Source organism: Symphalangus syndactylus, chromosome 9, assembly GCF_028878055.3.
Source record: "Symphalangus syndactylus isolate Jambi chromosome 9, NHGRI_mSymSyn1-v2.1_pri, whole genome shotgun sequence".
NCBI classification, from domain to species: domain Eukaryota; kingdom Metazoa; phylum Chordata; class Mammalia; order Primates; family Hylobatidae; genus Symphalangus; species Symphalangus syndactylus.
Window position 1 is genome coordinate 110452212 of NC_072431.2, and position 14607 is coordinate 110466818.

At 46.7% G+C, this 14607-nt stretch overlaps 1 protein-coding gene across 5 annotated transcripts; it reads right to left on the reverse strand.

The window, feature by feature from the left end:
• Window positions 1-284: 284 nt before the first annotated feature.
• NUDT2 (nudix hydrolase 2) lies at window positions 285-14449 on the reverse strand. Of its 5 annotated transcripts, none has more exons than XM_055293953.2 (5): window positions 14320-14367; window positions 7659-7771; window positions 5169-5303; window positions 4849-4991; window positions 285-877 (listed from the first exon to the last, which is right to left on the reverse strand). In XM_055293953.2, the coding sequence occupies exons 4-5, from the start codon at window positions 4973-4975 to the stop codon at window positions 561-563; spliced, it is 444 nt and encodes a 147-aa protein (XP_055149928.1). In that variant the 5' UTR covers window positions 4976-4991; window positions 5169-5303; window positions 7659-7771; window positions 14320-14367; the 3' UTR covers window positions 285-560. The 5 variants fall into 5 exon arrangements, with proteins under 5 accessions (XP_055149928.1, XP_063465144.1, XP_055149933.1 ...); XM_063609074.1 differs by having other exon boundaries at window positions 4849-4984; window positions 14320-14349; XM_055293958.2 differs by lacking the exon at window positions 7659-7771 and having other exon boundaries at window positions 4849-4984; window positions 14320-14449.
• Window positions 14450-14607: the final 158 nt, after the last annotated feature.

Consider the following 14607-nt stretch of genomic DNA (forward strand, 5'->3'; position numbering starts at 1 on the left):
GGCAGACCCAATTCCTGCACTCCAGTCCCACTCACTTGGAAATTCTGACTATGGGTCACAAAGTCTCAGGGCCCCTGGTGGGGGTGGGGTGGGTGTGCTTGGCATTCCAGAGGCAAGAGAGCCATCCTGGCAGTGCTGGGTCTCTTCCATTTGGATCCCTAACTCTTAAGTTCTCTGGGGATACTGTATGGACAGAGTTCCCTCTGGTTAAGGTCAGAACTCTGATTCACTTCAGCTTTCTTCTCCCCACCAATGCCAAGAGTCCAAGAAATAAACCCAACAGGTTAGAAGGACAACCTTGAGCTGCTTGAGGTTTATTTATAAAGTACAAGGTACACTTACTGGGCCTGGCCTTTTTTATTTTTACTCTTTGCCTTCCTTTCCACCCAGCCAAGATTTTTGCTTGCTCTCACCTGGGAGTTGAGCCGATTTCACAAATCTATCTGCTCTTGGCTGTGATGAGCCAAATACCAGCACAACCTTCCCTGGACCTGAGGGTAGCTTCATCTTAGAAGGCCCACAAGGATCCTGCTGAAGCAAATGACTCTGCTCCAGTCAGCTCAGGCCTCTGTGGAGCAAAGAAACTGGTGTCCTTCTTGGAGCGCTGCCTTCATCTCCTTGAACTGAGCCAACTGGCAGGCCTCCTCCAGCCCCAGCCAGCGGTAGGCTTGGTGCTCATGGGAGAGGCGGATCTCCACGTCATAGTCCTTCACCTCCGCCAGCCAGTAAATGACTGTTTTAGGCTTGTTCCTGGCCACATAATTGAGTTCCCTTTTGAACCCCTCAATGATGGTCAGCTGGCCTGCTTCTATGCCCGCTTCCTCTTGAGTCTCCCTCAGGGCTGTTTCCAAGTCATCCTCTCCTGGTTCCACATGGCCTAGTTAGGAAAAAAGAGGAACAAAAGGAGGAGGAAATCTTCCAAAGTTCCCAAAGCTGGATTTTCCAGACAAGATTTTTTTTTTTCTGTTTTGTTTTGAGACAGGGACTCACTCTGTTGCCCAGGCCAGAGTGCAGTAGTGCAATCAGCTCACCGCAGCCTTGAACTCCTGGGCTCAAGTGATCCTCCCACCTCAGCCTCCTGAGTAGTCAGAACAACAGGCATGTGCCACCATGCCCAGCTAATTATTTATTTATTTATTTTATTTGGTAAAGATGGGGTCTTACTATATTTCCCAGGCTTGCCTCAAACTCCTGGCCTCAAGTCATCCTCCTGCCTCAGCCTCCCAAAGTGTTGGGATTACAGGTATGAGCCACCACACCCAGCCATTCAGTGACTTTTCTAGGTGTTCCTAGGCTAAAGGAAGCCCGGAAATTGGCAATATCCTAACATGCCTGGGAAGGGGGTGCAGGGCAGGTAGTGTCTAGTTCTTGGGGTTTGAGCAATCCCACCTTCCCACTCCAGCTTCTCTGCAGAGAGTGAAACAGACCATGTGTATAGCAAGCCAGGTTTAGAATACTGCTCTTTTATGGTGTGAGATGGCCTTCTTCAGACGTCTGCTTTCTTATTCTTTGGAACTTTCTTCATCCCATGCTCTAAGGAATCCCTTTTCTATTGGAGACCTTGAAGTGATTTTTCCAAGGAGGGGGAAGTCCTTCCTTAACAAGTGGAAGTTAGCTGACAAGGAAGTACTTTGCCTACAATCCAATGAGGACTTAACATTGTCTGCAGGTGGACCCTGACATTCCAGGGCCAACAGGCTCAAAACCCTGCAGGGCTGAATGAGCAGCTGTTTCCATGAAGCTATCAAGGCTTTTTCCAAATTGTTTTCCTCTTTCTTACTGGGCAAGGCCAGATTTCAGTTTCATAGGGAAACCCTTGATGGGAACTTAGACTAAGGGCCAGCTGAGAACCACTGCTAAGAAAATGTGTTAGCAACACCCAAACCCAAGAAGACAGCTGCCAAGAAACTGCTGTAGGAGAACTTGAAGCTCTGCAGACTGGAGCAGCTCTCAGCTTTACCTCTAGGCGCCCCCCACAAATCTTCAGCTTCCCCAGAGGGGGCAAAGACTGGGAAGGGTCTGGCAGACTCTGTCTACACTTGGCTCCAGTAAGTTTCTAGGGAGGCCTCCTGGCTCACAGGCTCATGGGGAGCAGGAACTCTCAGTTGTTCCCTCCTTGGTTTGGAGATGGGGGCCCTCCTCCTTCCCAGGGGTCTACAATGCCCAGAGCCAGCTTCTGCACAAAAAACTCCCCAAGGGCCGGGGGAGGGTGGCTCATGCCTGTAATCCCAACACTCTGGGAGGCCGAGGTGGGTGGATCATCTGAGGTCAGCAGTTTGAGACCAGCCTGGCCAACATAGTGAAACCCTGTCTCTACTAAAAATACAAAAATGAGCTGGGTGTGGCAGTGGACGCCTGTAATCCCAGCTACTTGGGAGGCTGAGGCAGGAGAATCACTTGAGCCCAGGAGGCAGAGGTTGCAGCGAGCCGAGATTGTGCCATTGTACTCCAGTTTGGGCAACAGAGCAAGACTTCGTTTCAAACAAACAAACAAACAAAACCCCCAGAAACTTAGCACTTAAAAACCATTCTAGCTTACGGCTTCTGGGGAATTTTCTCTGCACAAGCACCTCCTATAGTGGTGTACACAAAGACAGACAGGTAATGCATCAGGGGAGCAAGGTGGGAGGGATGCTAGTAGTGACGGGTGATACTGATTCAGGACGTCCTACCTCCCCTCAGAGGTGTATGGAAGTCCCTGAGCACACCCCTCCCAGGGCCATCTATTCAGTATTCTGCCCATCAGTGTTAATTAACAGGGTAGCTTCTGCCGAAGCAGGAAAGGATTAGGAGAAGTCCACTGACATCAGGTAGTGAGAGGAACAAGGCAGTGTGACTCATGTGATCTGGAGACAAGTGTGAATATTTCTATTCATAGTATTTGTGAAGCTTCTGTCTCTTTTTTCACCTTGTTTCTCCCCAGTACAACTCAAACATGCAAAATTTATTTCCTGTTCCCATTTCCTTATTTTCCTTCAATCCTGGATCTTTGTCCATCCCTTCTAACCCCACTCCCTTTTAAAGCCCCCGCTTCCGGCCAGGCATGGTGGCTCACGCCTATAATCCCAGCACTTTGGGAGACCAGGTGGGCAGATCACTTGAGCCCAGGAGTTCAAGACCAGCCTGGGCAATATAGTAAGACCCTGTCTCTATAAAATAGTAATAATAATAACAAAATAATTTAAAAAATAAAGTCCCTGCTTCCTTCTGTCTGAGGGCTATTCCTCATTCCAGCAGGCACCTGAGCCACAGTCTGTCCCTCCCAACTCAAACCATCCCAAGGGCCTCAGCCAAGAAGGGCTCCTTTTTCTCATTTCTCCCCACACAGCCTGGCTTCTTACTGCAGATTTCTTACTCCTAGAGGTGGGGTCAGCAGTGCTGGTGGATGAAAACTGGCCAGCTTACAAACAGATCTTGGCCTGGCCTAAGGCCTCAGGCCAGTAGTCTTCACTGTTCTTCCCTCTGGAGACTTGGCCAACTCCACCCTCAGTGCTGAGTGATAGACTCAAGGCACAGGTAGCTAGCTGATCAAGCTGCAATCTCAAGGTCTCCATAATCTTTACAGTCTAAGAAGGCCCTGCCCATCCCCTCCTGGTCTAAGAAGGCCCTGCCCATCCCCTCACTCCTCCACTCCTGCCACAATCTACAGATGAATCTATGATCAGGGAGCCCAACTTCTCTATGCTCCAACTCAAAATACAACTATGTTCAGAAACACTGTAGAAGTCATACTCTCTGTGTTTAGTTCAAAAGAAAAACCTGGCTGGGTGCAGTGGCTCACGCCTGTAATCCTAGCACTTTGGGAGGCCCAGACGGGCAGATCACCTGAGGTCAGGAGTTTGAGACCAGCCTGGCCAACATGGTGAAACCCCATCTCTACTAAAAATACAAAAAGCAGCCAGGCGTGGTGGTGGGCACCTGTAATCCCAGCTACTCAGGAGGCTGAAGCAGAATTGCTTGAACTTGGGAGGTGGAGGTTGCAGTGAGCTGAGATGGCGCCACTGCTCTCCAGCCTGGGCGACAAAGCGAGACTTTGTCTCAAAAAAAAAAAAAAGAAAAGAAAAGAAAAGAAAAGAAAAACCTAATGATAGGGACACTGAACTAGGAGTCAAAGGAAATTGATCAAATGAAATCAGAGACAGGCTGGAAGAAAACTTAGAATTTTCTTTTTTTTGAGACAGGCTCTGTTGTCCAGGCTGGAGTGCTGTGGCACGATCTCAGCTCACTGCAGCTTTGATCTCTTGAGCTCAAGTTATTCTCTAACCTCAGCCTCCTGAGTAGCTGGGACTACAGGTGTGCACCACCACACCTGGCTAATTTTTGTATTTTTTGTAGAGACATGGTTTTGCCACTTTGCCCAGGCTGGTCTCGAGCTCCTGGGCTCAAGCAATCTGCCCACCTCGACCTCCAAAAGTGCTGGGATTATAGGCATGTGCCACTGTGCCTGGCTGAAAACTTAGGATTTTCTAGTCAAGCCCTTGTTTGACAGATGAAAAACTCAAAGCTGAGAGGTGGGCACATAGCTCAGTCAACTTCAAGGTCCCCAATTCCCTGCCCACTGTTTTTTCTCTTACCCAGCCATTCACCACAGAGGTTGGAGAGCTGGCAAATGATACTCATAAAAACACCAGGTGCTGTTTCTACCCTGGAATTCAGTCGCAGAATTCTCAGCTCTACTCTGGCCTGGTCTGGAGACCTTGTATGTAGAAAGGGTCAAGGGCTCCTACCTTCCCTACCCCCCCTTTTGCTACACAGTCACTGGGAATTAAGCCTTGGGGAGGGCCTGGCAGGGTAGATTTCTGAGCAGTGCTTGGCAGTTTCCCAAGAGCTGGCCCCTCTGGCCTCTACCTTTGGGAGGAGTCCAGTGATGAATGCCATCTGATGCCTGCAGCAGTAAAAACTCAATTGCATTGTTGTCCACTTTGGGAATGAGGCATCTTCGGAAGATGATCAAGCCACATGCTCTCAGGGCCATGGTCTTATCCTAAGGACTTAACAAAGAAGATACAGAATATTGAGAAGTTACACAAAATAGGAAGCTCCATACTGGGGGGGTAGCAATCTGGTGCTGGACAGTAGTGCAGACTAGCTAACTGTGATCTCATAGCCCACAGAAAAAGGCAGCATGCCCAGGACCAATGGAGGGCATCCAGGAATCAGAAACTGACCTTTGTGTATAACTGCAGGACCCTGGCAACTACCCTCAGTCAATGTGGCCTCTATCCCAACTCCTCCAGGGCTCCCTGTAAAACAGGGCTGGCATGCGTTTGTTGTGACACTGGAGATCCTCAGAAGCAAACGCACTGAAACAAGAGAGATGCTGAGAATCGGAGAGAGGCAGTACAAGTTTTATCATCAAACCTGTAACCCCATTTCCCCCAGCCCATATCCTGAGCCCCTGAAGCACAGAACCCCCCAGCAATGTGGTTTCTGACAATGCAGAGAGGTCATCTATGGAGGGTAACTTCATATAGAAAAAAATATTTTGTTGAGTTTTTTTTTGTTTTGTTTTGAGACAGGGTCTAGCACTGTTGACCAGGCTGGAATGCAATGGTGTGATCATGGCTCACTGCAGCCTTGACCTCCCAGGCTCAAGCAAACCTCCCACCTCAACCTCCCAAGTAGCTGGGACTACAGGCATGCACCACCATGCCTGGCTAATTTTCTTTTTTCTTTTTTAGACACAGGGTCTCACTGTATTGCCCAGGCTGGTCCTGAACTTCTGGGCTGAAGTGATCCACCTACCTCAGCCTCCCAATGTGTTGGGATTATAGGCATGGGCCACCATGCCCAGCCTGATATTTTTTCAGTCTTTTATTTTATCTTTTTTTTTTTTTTTTTTTTTTTTTAAGAGACAGGGACTCACTATGTTGCCTAGACTGGCCTCAAACTCCCGAACAGAAGTGGTCCTCTCCCCCGGGTGGATCATGAGGTCAAGAGATTGAGACCATCCTGGCCAACATGGTGAAACCCTGTCTCTACTAAAAATACAAACATTAGCCTGGCGTGGTGGCACACGCCTGTAATCCCAGCTACTCGGGAGGCTGAGGCAGGAGAATTGCTTGAACCCGGGAGGCAGAGGTTACGGTTGTGGTGAGCCAAGATCGGGCCACTGCACTCCAGCTTGGCAACAGAGCGAGACTCTGTCTCAAAAAAAGAAGTGGTCCTCCCCGCTTAGCCTCCCGAGCAGCTGGCAATACAGGCAACATGTCACCACTGCCTGATATTGCTGGTGCCCGGGGGTAGCACAGCTGATGCAGAGAGGGCGGCTGGAGCAGGAGCTGCTATCCTCCACAGCCCCTTTGCTGGTGCTCAATCAAGATGAGTTTGCAGCTATCAAAGGCATAAAAATGAGGCCCAAACAGAAACCTACTCCAGGGCAATTCTCAAGACTGCCAACAGATGGTAATGTTACTATAGAGAATAGCAGTTTCTCACCAAAAACCAAACACCCAACACCAAGACCTTTCCAAGCTTTTCTAAACCTGTAACAAAAGTTTTTAAGGATTGGAAATAATCTCAAAGGGGATTTCTGAAATGGTCTGTGCTCTCATATACTGTTGGTAGAAAAGTAAATTAGCATATCCCCTTAGGAGGGCAATTTGATAATAATTATCAAAACATAAAATGCACATTCCCTAAGAGCCAGCAATTCCATTTCTAGCCATTCTCACATAAGAAATATAGGTTTAAGATGTACACACAACGGGCCGGGCGCAGTGGCTCATGCCTGTAATCCCAGCACTTTGGGAGGCCAAGGCGGGTGGATCACCTGAGGTCAGGAGTTCAAGACCAGCCTGACTAACATGGAGAAACCCCGTCTCTACTAAAAATACAAAAATTATCCGGGCGTGATGGCACATGCCTGTAATCCCAGCTACTTGGGAGGCTGAGGCAGGAGAATCACTTGAACCCAGGAGGTGGAGGTTGTGGTGAGCCGAGACGGGGCCACTGCATTCCAGCCTGGGCAACAAGAGCAAAACTCTGTCTCAAAAAAAAAAAAAGATGTACATACAACGATGTTCACTACAACTTTGTTTGCAATATCAAAAAGGAAAAGAGCCAGAAACAAATATCCATCAATATGGGAATGGGCAAAAAGTACAGTATATCTATATGATGAAATAGCATGAAGCCATTAAAAAAATGAGGTCGAGGCTGGGTTCAGTGGCTCATGCCTTTAATCCCAGCATTCTGGGAGGCTGAGGCAGGAGGATTGCCTGAGCCCAGGAGTTTGAGACCAGCCCGGACAACATCGTGAGACCTTGTCTCTACACAAAATAGAAAAAAATTAGCCAGGTGTGGTGGCATGCACCTGTAGTTCCAGCTACTTGGGAGGCCAAGGTGGGAAGATTGCTTGAGCCTGGAAGGTTGAGGCTACAGTGAGCCATGTTTGCACCACTGCAGTCCAGCCTGGGCAATACAGTGAGACCTTGTCTCAAAAATAAAAGAAAAAGAAAAAAAAATTAGGTGAAGCCTAATGTGTTGCTTGTAAGAAAAATTTTTAGACACATGAAAAGAAGATAGTTCTGAATAGTATGTATAATGAAATCCCTGTTTGAGTTTACAAATTCATATATAAAGTGGTAGGCTTTCATTTTTCTGTTCTATTTCATTGTTCTATTTTCCTGGACTCCCTATTTATGCCAAGAACTTACCCCATTCCAGAAGCCAAAAGGAAGCACCCCATCACTGTAGAACTGGTGAACAAAGATCTCATATTATTGGTCCATGGTTGAGGCAGAAACAGGTAGCTGATCCCATGCCCTCCCTATAAAGATGCTCAAAAAGCATTAGAAAGTTATAGATGTGGGGTACCTTGCTCCTGCCTCAGGTCCCATGGAATGAATGTTAGAACCCCTAAATAAGCATAAGGATCCAAGACTAGAGGGTCCCACGGAATGAATGTTAGAACCCCTAAATAAGCTTAGGGATCCAAGACTAGAGGGCACAGTGCCCTGCCTAAGACAGGAACTCCATACCACTACCACCATCAACACAGCATGGACAAGCAAAGATGCCTGCATGGGGAACCAAAAAGACAAGCCTGGGTTAGCCATATGGAACCACTGGGGAGAGGAAAGCAGCGGTGGGGTGGGGGAGGAATCTTAGGGTAGTGACAAGGGTGTACCTTAGCAAGAAAGTATTTCAGTGGATGCCAGTGTATTAGGGATGACCACATCTAAGAACCACATCAGCCAACAGTTAATCTCAAAGGCGCCAGAAAAGCTAGGATCAGATGCTCATTCTCCACCTATATTCTGGACCCATGGAAAGAACAGTTCTTCTAGAAATACAGAACTCCTCACTGCTCTTTCAATTGCTTGGCTTGAGCCAGCTATTTTCTAGAATTCCTCCTACCCACTCTATACACACAACCTCCTACTCGTCAGAAGCAGCTCAGATGTCACCTCCTCTGTGAAGCTTTCTGGCTTCTAATCACTCCATGTTCTGTGTCCTTAACACGGCTTGAACAAACTTAAAGTTCAATCAGGGAAGCAAATGCTATGAGTGACAGAAAACTAAAGATTTATTATAAGGAGTAGACATTGTGTATCTTTGGAAGTTGGTGGATAAATCCATGCAGCTCTGTTGCCTCTGCACCTGGTGTTGGGCCCGAAGTCTGTGAGGCCAGCAGTTGGGAAGAAAACTGGATGTGAGGTGGAAGAGAACAAAGACAAACTGGAACCTCTGAGAACAAACTGGGATCTACAAGGACAACTGGAACTCATGAGGACAAACTGAAACCCACAACTTCCTTTCACTGGTCCCAAGCTCAGCGACTCAGGTGATCTGGAGAAGCCAGAGCCCTCTGCTACAGAGCTGACTGCACACATGGCCCAGGACTCAGAGGAGCTGAAGGAGGAAATTCAGTAGGGCTAGGGGTGCTGGGGGCTGTATGATGACCTTCATCAACAAGGTGAGCCAGATCAGAGAGAAAGTACAGGTACTGCCACCATGCCTGGTACCCTGTTCTGTCCTTCACAGCGTACAGACCCTGCTCTGTCCTTCACAGTGTATTGGCTGCTACTTCAATTTAGCTTTCCAAATCTCTCACGAAATTTTCTTGTGGACAACCCTCACCTGGAAGCAGATAGGAAGGACACTGGGAATCCAGCTTAGCTAAACTCACACAGTACAATGCCACCACAAGCACATATACCTAGTATAGTAAATCTCTGCTGATACCTCTGGCAGGGAAGAGCCAGATTATAAGCTCTGTTTTCTTGGGACCCAGCACAGCAGTTCTGAACAGATGTTCATTGACTCAAAAGAACTCTCTCCCCACCTCCCACTCAAACAAATGTTTGAGTATGTTCTGGGGCCCTGGGAAATAGCCCAGTGTTTTCCTGAAGAGTGCCATTTACATAAAAGTGAATGGAACTATTGTTGGGGGTTTTCTGTTTTTCTGGAGACCACAAAGCTGAAACTGTCCACGGGTTTGAAAGTAGCCAGCTTTCACACACAGACTCCAAGTGGATTCAAACCTCACGGGGTTAAGGAACACAGCATCCAATATGCAAATATGCCTGCAGCCAGGATTGCGGAGGTGAGAACTCCAGGCTGACAGCAGGCAATTCACACTTCAAAAAAGTGGCAGAGTGCCTGAGGTGGTTAGAAAAAACCTGAACAAAAAAACCCTCAATGTCATCAGAAGGTTCTAGAAGCTAAGGAAAAATATTCTTGGCTTTCTCCATATATAAAATTCCCTCAGAGCCTAGAAGATTCGGGACCTAGGTACCAAAAAAAGAATTTACGAATACATGGCTATGCTGTTTGTTTCAATATTTTCATCAAATTAATCAGAGTAGCTGTAAAAAGCCCTCAGAAATGTAACTTTAGGTACAGGAAGAGCTCTCCAAATTTTGCCTCTGACCTGTTCTCCATAGTCTAATATCCCTTTAGCAGAAACAGTGTTTCATGCCGCGTTATCAATTAAGCATCTATATATACTGTGCCAGCTATACTGTGCAAGACTTTTGACAACTATTGTTTCTAAAGCTCAAAACAACCTTTCAAGAACAGCATTATTATATCTAGTTTACAAGGACACTGATATTATTTCAAAAGGTTAAAATACTTGCACAAGGGCATAGCTGGCCTGTAAAGGATGGGATCTCAGTCCAAGTAAGTCTAACTCCAAAGTCTATAATTTTTGTCCCTTTCATAGCTCTGTTCACCATGAAAGAGTAGGGCTTAGGACACAAATGGCCCTGAGAGAGGACAGACACACAAACGATTTACAAAATCATTTCCAGTTTCAAAATTCCCAGTCCTTTTTTTTTTTTTTTTTTTTTTTGACAGTGTCTCTCTGTGACATCCAGGCTGGAGGGCAATGGTATGATCATAGCTCACTGCAGCCTCAAGGGCTCACTGCATCCCTTCTGGGCTCAAGGAATTTTCCTGTCTTAGCCTCCTGGGTAGCTAGGACTACAAGCAGGAGCCATCACATCTGGCTAAATTTAAAAACACCTTTTTTGTAGAGATGGGGTCTTGCTATGCTGACCAAGCTAGTCTTGAACTCCTGGCCTTAAGTGATCTTCCCACTTTGGCCTCCCAAAGTGCTAGGATTACAGGTGCAATCTACCGTGCCTGGCCCCAAATTCCTGGTCTTTAATCTATATTCATTTGGAGGTTAAGATGTCTAGCTGGGATCATTTCCACCAAAAAGGTTTTAGTTGGGGGGAGAGGGCCGTAGATGTTAAATCCTGGTATCCGAAGAAGACTCTGAAGGAGGGGTAAAATGTAGCCTCAGGCTCCTAATAGCACACATCTCATAAGGGTTTCTATGCCTCCTCTGCTCTTTTCTGGGAAGCGGGAACCTAAAACCACATGTTCCACTTAACTTAGGGCACTAGTGTCCAGAAAATTTGCCCAGGCCCTCCTCCAGATGAGGAGGAAAGCCAACTGTTTGCCTGCCCACAAGCAATTCTATGTGACTGCAATTCTATATGACTACTCCCTCACTTCCCACATCATCATCATTTTTCCAATTTGCCAGTTTCTTTCTTCCCTTTTGGAGTGGACAGAAATGAGGCACCCACCCATGAGTAAAGCTCTTTCTTGTAAGAACAATAACAAATGGAAGAGAAGAAAAAAGAAAGAAATGTAAAAGAAAAGCCCCAACTGCCATGAGACAAAGAAAATATTCCCTCAAATGCACCTTTCCCTGGACATCTGCCACTCCATTCTTCTTGCAGAGATGAAGCTGCTGAGTCATTTTGCTATTTTTGCTATTGGCTGTGGGAGGAAACAGGAGATTTTACCTGTAATGGCATAAATATTGGCTTCTAGGATAAGGCCAAAGTCAGACAAGGTTGGGACAAAAATCATTCTTAGTGAAGGGGATTTGTTAAGCAGCCTATTAGTGCCATCTGCTGTACAATTCTAGAAAGCTAACTCAGGGAATTTGTTGTGTGTATCCCACGCAACAGACAGTGTGAAGGATTGACAGATAGATATGAAGCTGAATACTACCAAGCACCAACTTCCTAGAGATTCACAGGCTAGTGAAAGTAGAAGACATTCCAGCAGACAAGTTACAGTGTGTTTTGTGCGACATAAGATGGAAAGGCAGCAAAGAAGCATCTTTAGGTTAACAAGGTACCCCATGAGGATTCTGATGGGTCGCTAGTTTACCAGGCAGAAGGCAGGCGGATGTAAAGGCACTGCCAGCAAAGGGAGGACTGTGGGCAACACCCTCAAGTACAAAATGACATCTCATTGGTAAACAGCTTAGTTTATATTCTGTAGGCAATGAAGCCTCTGACTGGTTTTAGGCAAGGGTATAATTTGGTCAGACTGACATTTTACAAAGATATTCTAGCTGCAAGCAAGCTGGGGAACGAATTAGGACAGATTGGAGGCACAGAGATTAAACAGTTACAAGTCTACTGCAACAGACCAGTTAACAAATGATTCCAGTTAGATCAAAGCAGAGGCTGTGAGAAACGAAACCAAGGGATGAATCTGAGAGATATTTCAAAGTAAAATGGACAATATTGATATTTCATTGTCTAAGGGACAGAGAGATGTTTCATAAGCCAAGGGAAAGAGAAAGGCTTTGGTTTGAGTGCCTGGGTGGAGGAGGGGGTGCAAGTGAATCATTTGTTTGGGACAAGTTGAATTTGAAGTGCTATAGTCTACCCATAAGATAAATGAACAGATGGGTCTAAAGTTCAGTGATCATCTCATCCTATCTCTTCATTTCCCAAGGTGGGAATTTTCTTTTTTAAAATTATTTTTATTAAAACAATTTTTTTCTCCTCCCCTCTCTACCAAGACCACGGTGAAAATTTTCTATTAGGGCAAGATATTGCTCCTACCATAGATACCTCTGCAGCCCACATTCCCTCCAATTTAGGTAGGTCAAGCTGTCCAACCTGCCCCTGCATCTATCTGGTATTCCAAGCATTTTCATCCTCCTTTAGTCAGAAACACAGAAAAGCATGGCTGTCTATGCAGTCAGAAAGGCCTAGCTATTGAAGTTAATAGAGCAAGATACTTAACTTTCTCATTTGTAAAATGAAGTTAACACCTACTTTGCATGGTTGTTGTGGAGTTTATAAATGATATATACAGAGGGTCTGACATTATCAGAGGTACTAAATATATGAGTTACTGTTACCTGTGTGTCATAAAAGACCATCAGAAAGCTTCCCTGTTTTAAAGAAATGACTTTTCATTTTGTCTGTAAAACTGCTCAACACTGTTCACCACAGTATATATATTCCTTATAAGGTCCCACAGCATAAATTCCTTTTAATATAGAAACTAGAAAAATAATTTATCTTTTGAAGAATGGATTTGTTTCCTTATTAGTAAGAATTACCTTTTTTTCCCTTAACTGACTAATTTTGGGCAAAATTGGGTACTCAATTACAGTAAGTACACCAACGCACTGACTAGTGTATTTGCCTGTTCTTATTATAAGAATAATAGCTACCTTTTTTTTTTTTTTGAGACGGAGTCTCGCTCTGTCGCCCAGGCTGGAGTGCAGTGGTGCGATCTCTGCTCACTGCAAACTCCGCCTCCCGGGTTCGCGCCATTCTCCTGCCTCAGCCTCCCAAGTAGCTGGGACCACAGGCACCCGCCACCACGCCCGGCTAATTTTTTGTGTTTTTAGTAGAGACGGGGTTTCACCGTGTCAGCCAGGATGGTCTCGATCTCCTGACCTCGTGATGTGCCCGCCTCGGCCTCTTAAAGTGCTAGGATTACAGGCGTGAGCCACCGCGCCCGGCCGCTACCATTTTTTAGGAAGTTACTACTTGCCAGGCGTTGTGTCAAGTGCTTTACCTTCATTATTTCACTTAATCTTCACAACAACCCGCTGAGGCATTACTGCCATTTTTCAGAAGAGTAGAAAGGGAACTATAGCTCAGAGATGTCTGGGTAAGTGACTCAAATGTAGGTCTGCCTGACTCCTAACATCAATGATCTTAACCTTGACTCTGTAATAGCGTTTTACATTTGACAATTTGATTGCATTCAGTTTTTTTTTTTTTTTTTTTTGAGACGGAGTCTCGCTCTGTCGCCCAGGCTGGAGTGCAGTGGCGCGATCTCCGCTCACTGCAAGCTCCGCCTCCTGGGTTCATGCCATTCTCCTGCCTCAGCCTCCTGAGTAGCAGGGACTATACGTGCCCGCCACGACGCCTGGTTAATTTTTGTATTTTGTTTAGTAGAGACGGGGTTTCACCGTGTTAGCCAGGATGGTCTCGATCTCCTGACCTCGTGATCCGCCCGCCTTGGCCTCCCCAAGTGCTGGGATTACAGGCGTGAGCCACCGCACCCGGCCTGCATTGTTTACGCTGTCACTTTTTTTTTTTTTTTTTTTAAGGCGGTGGGGCTCTTGTTCGACTTTCTTTACTTCTGCTATAACTGCCACGACATTATCCATTCAATAACTGAAGCAATTAGAAAACATAAAATCTCTTTTGGAAAGCAGGCGGGGTTTAATGGGTAGCAACAAATGAAACTGAGGCCCAGGGAGGGGAAGGTTCGGCGACCGGGCCTCTGGGCCCTAAACCTGGACCTCTCCCGCCTCTGGGATTTGGACGACCCACCCCATCCCCACTCGGACGGGGGCAAGCAAGGCTCACAGGGTCAGGGAACCTTCCTTCTCCCGGTGCAGACAGGAAAACTGAGGTCCTGTGAGCGGATGGGACCTGGCCTGCCCACACCTCACTGCCAACTTGGAGGAGGACGCATCCATCTCGGGACCTGCAGCGACCAGAGGTTTGCCGGGGGCAGACTCCCATCGCTCCAAGGCTCATTTGCTCCACTGAGAACTAAAATCAAGTGGGCTCTAAGGATACTCACCTGAAGCAGAGGGAGGCAGGAGGCGGACCTTGGACGGAAACTGGAAGTACACCGGCCAATCAGAAGAGCCTGGTTACCCTTGGGCCCACCAATAGAATTCGGCAGAAGGATGTTCGACCCACCTCAAAGGTGCCTATCTCACACTGAGAACGTCGCGAGATCTTCCCTCAAGCAGAACGATTGGCTGAAGGTCGGAAATTGAGAGTTACGCCCACGGTTTCTTCCGACCTCTGATTGGTCTTCTAGAGGGGAAGTCAACGAACGCCAACCGATTCCTTGGATGCCCAT

What these genes read in the sequence shown, in the direction of transcription:
- NUDT2 (XM_055293958.2), bottom strand. Translation starts at nt 4,975, where the DNA reads ATGGCCCTGAGAGCATGTGGCTTGATCATCTTCCGAAGATGCCTCATT. An exon ending in TCACTGGACTCCTCCCAAAG is followed by an intron (nt 878 to 4,848) that starts GTAGAGGCCAGA and finishes TTTCCTAACTAG; the next exon opens with GCCATGTGGAACCAGGAGAG.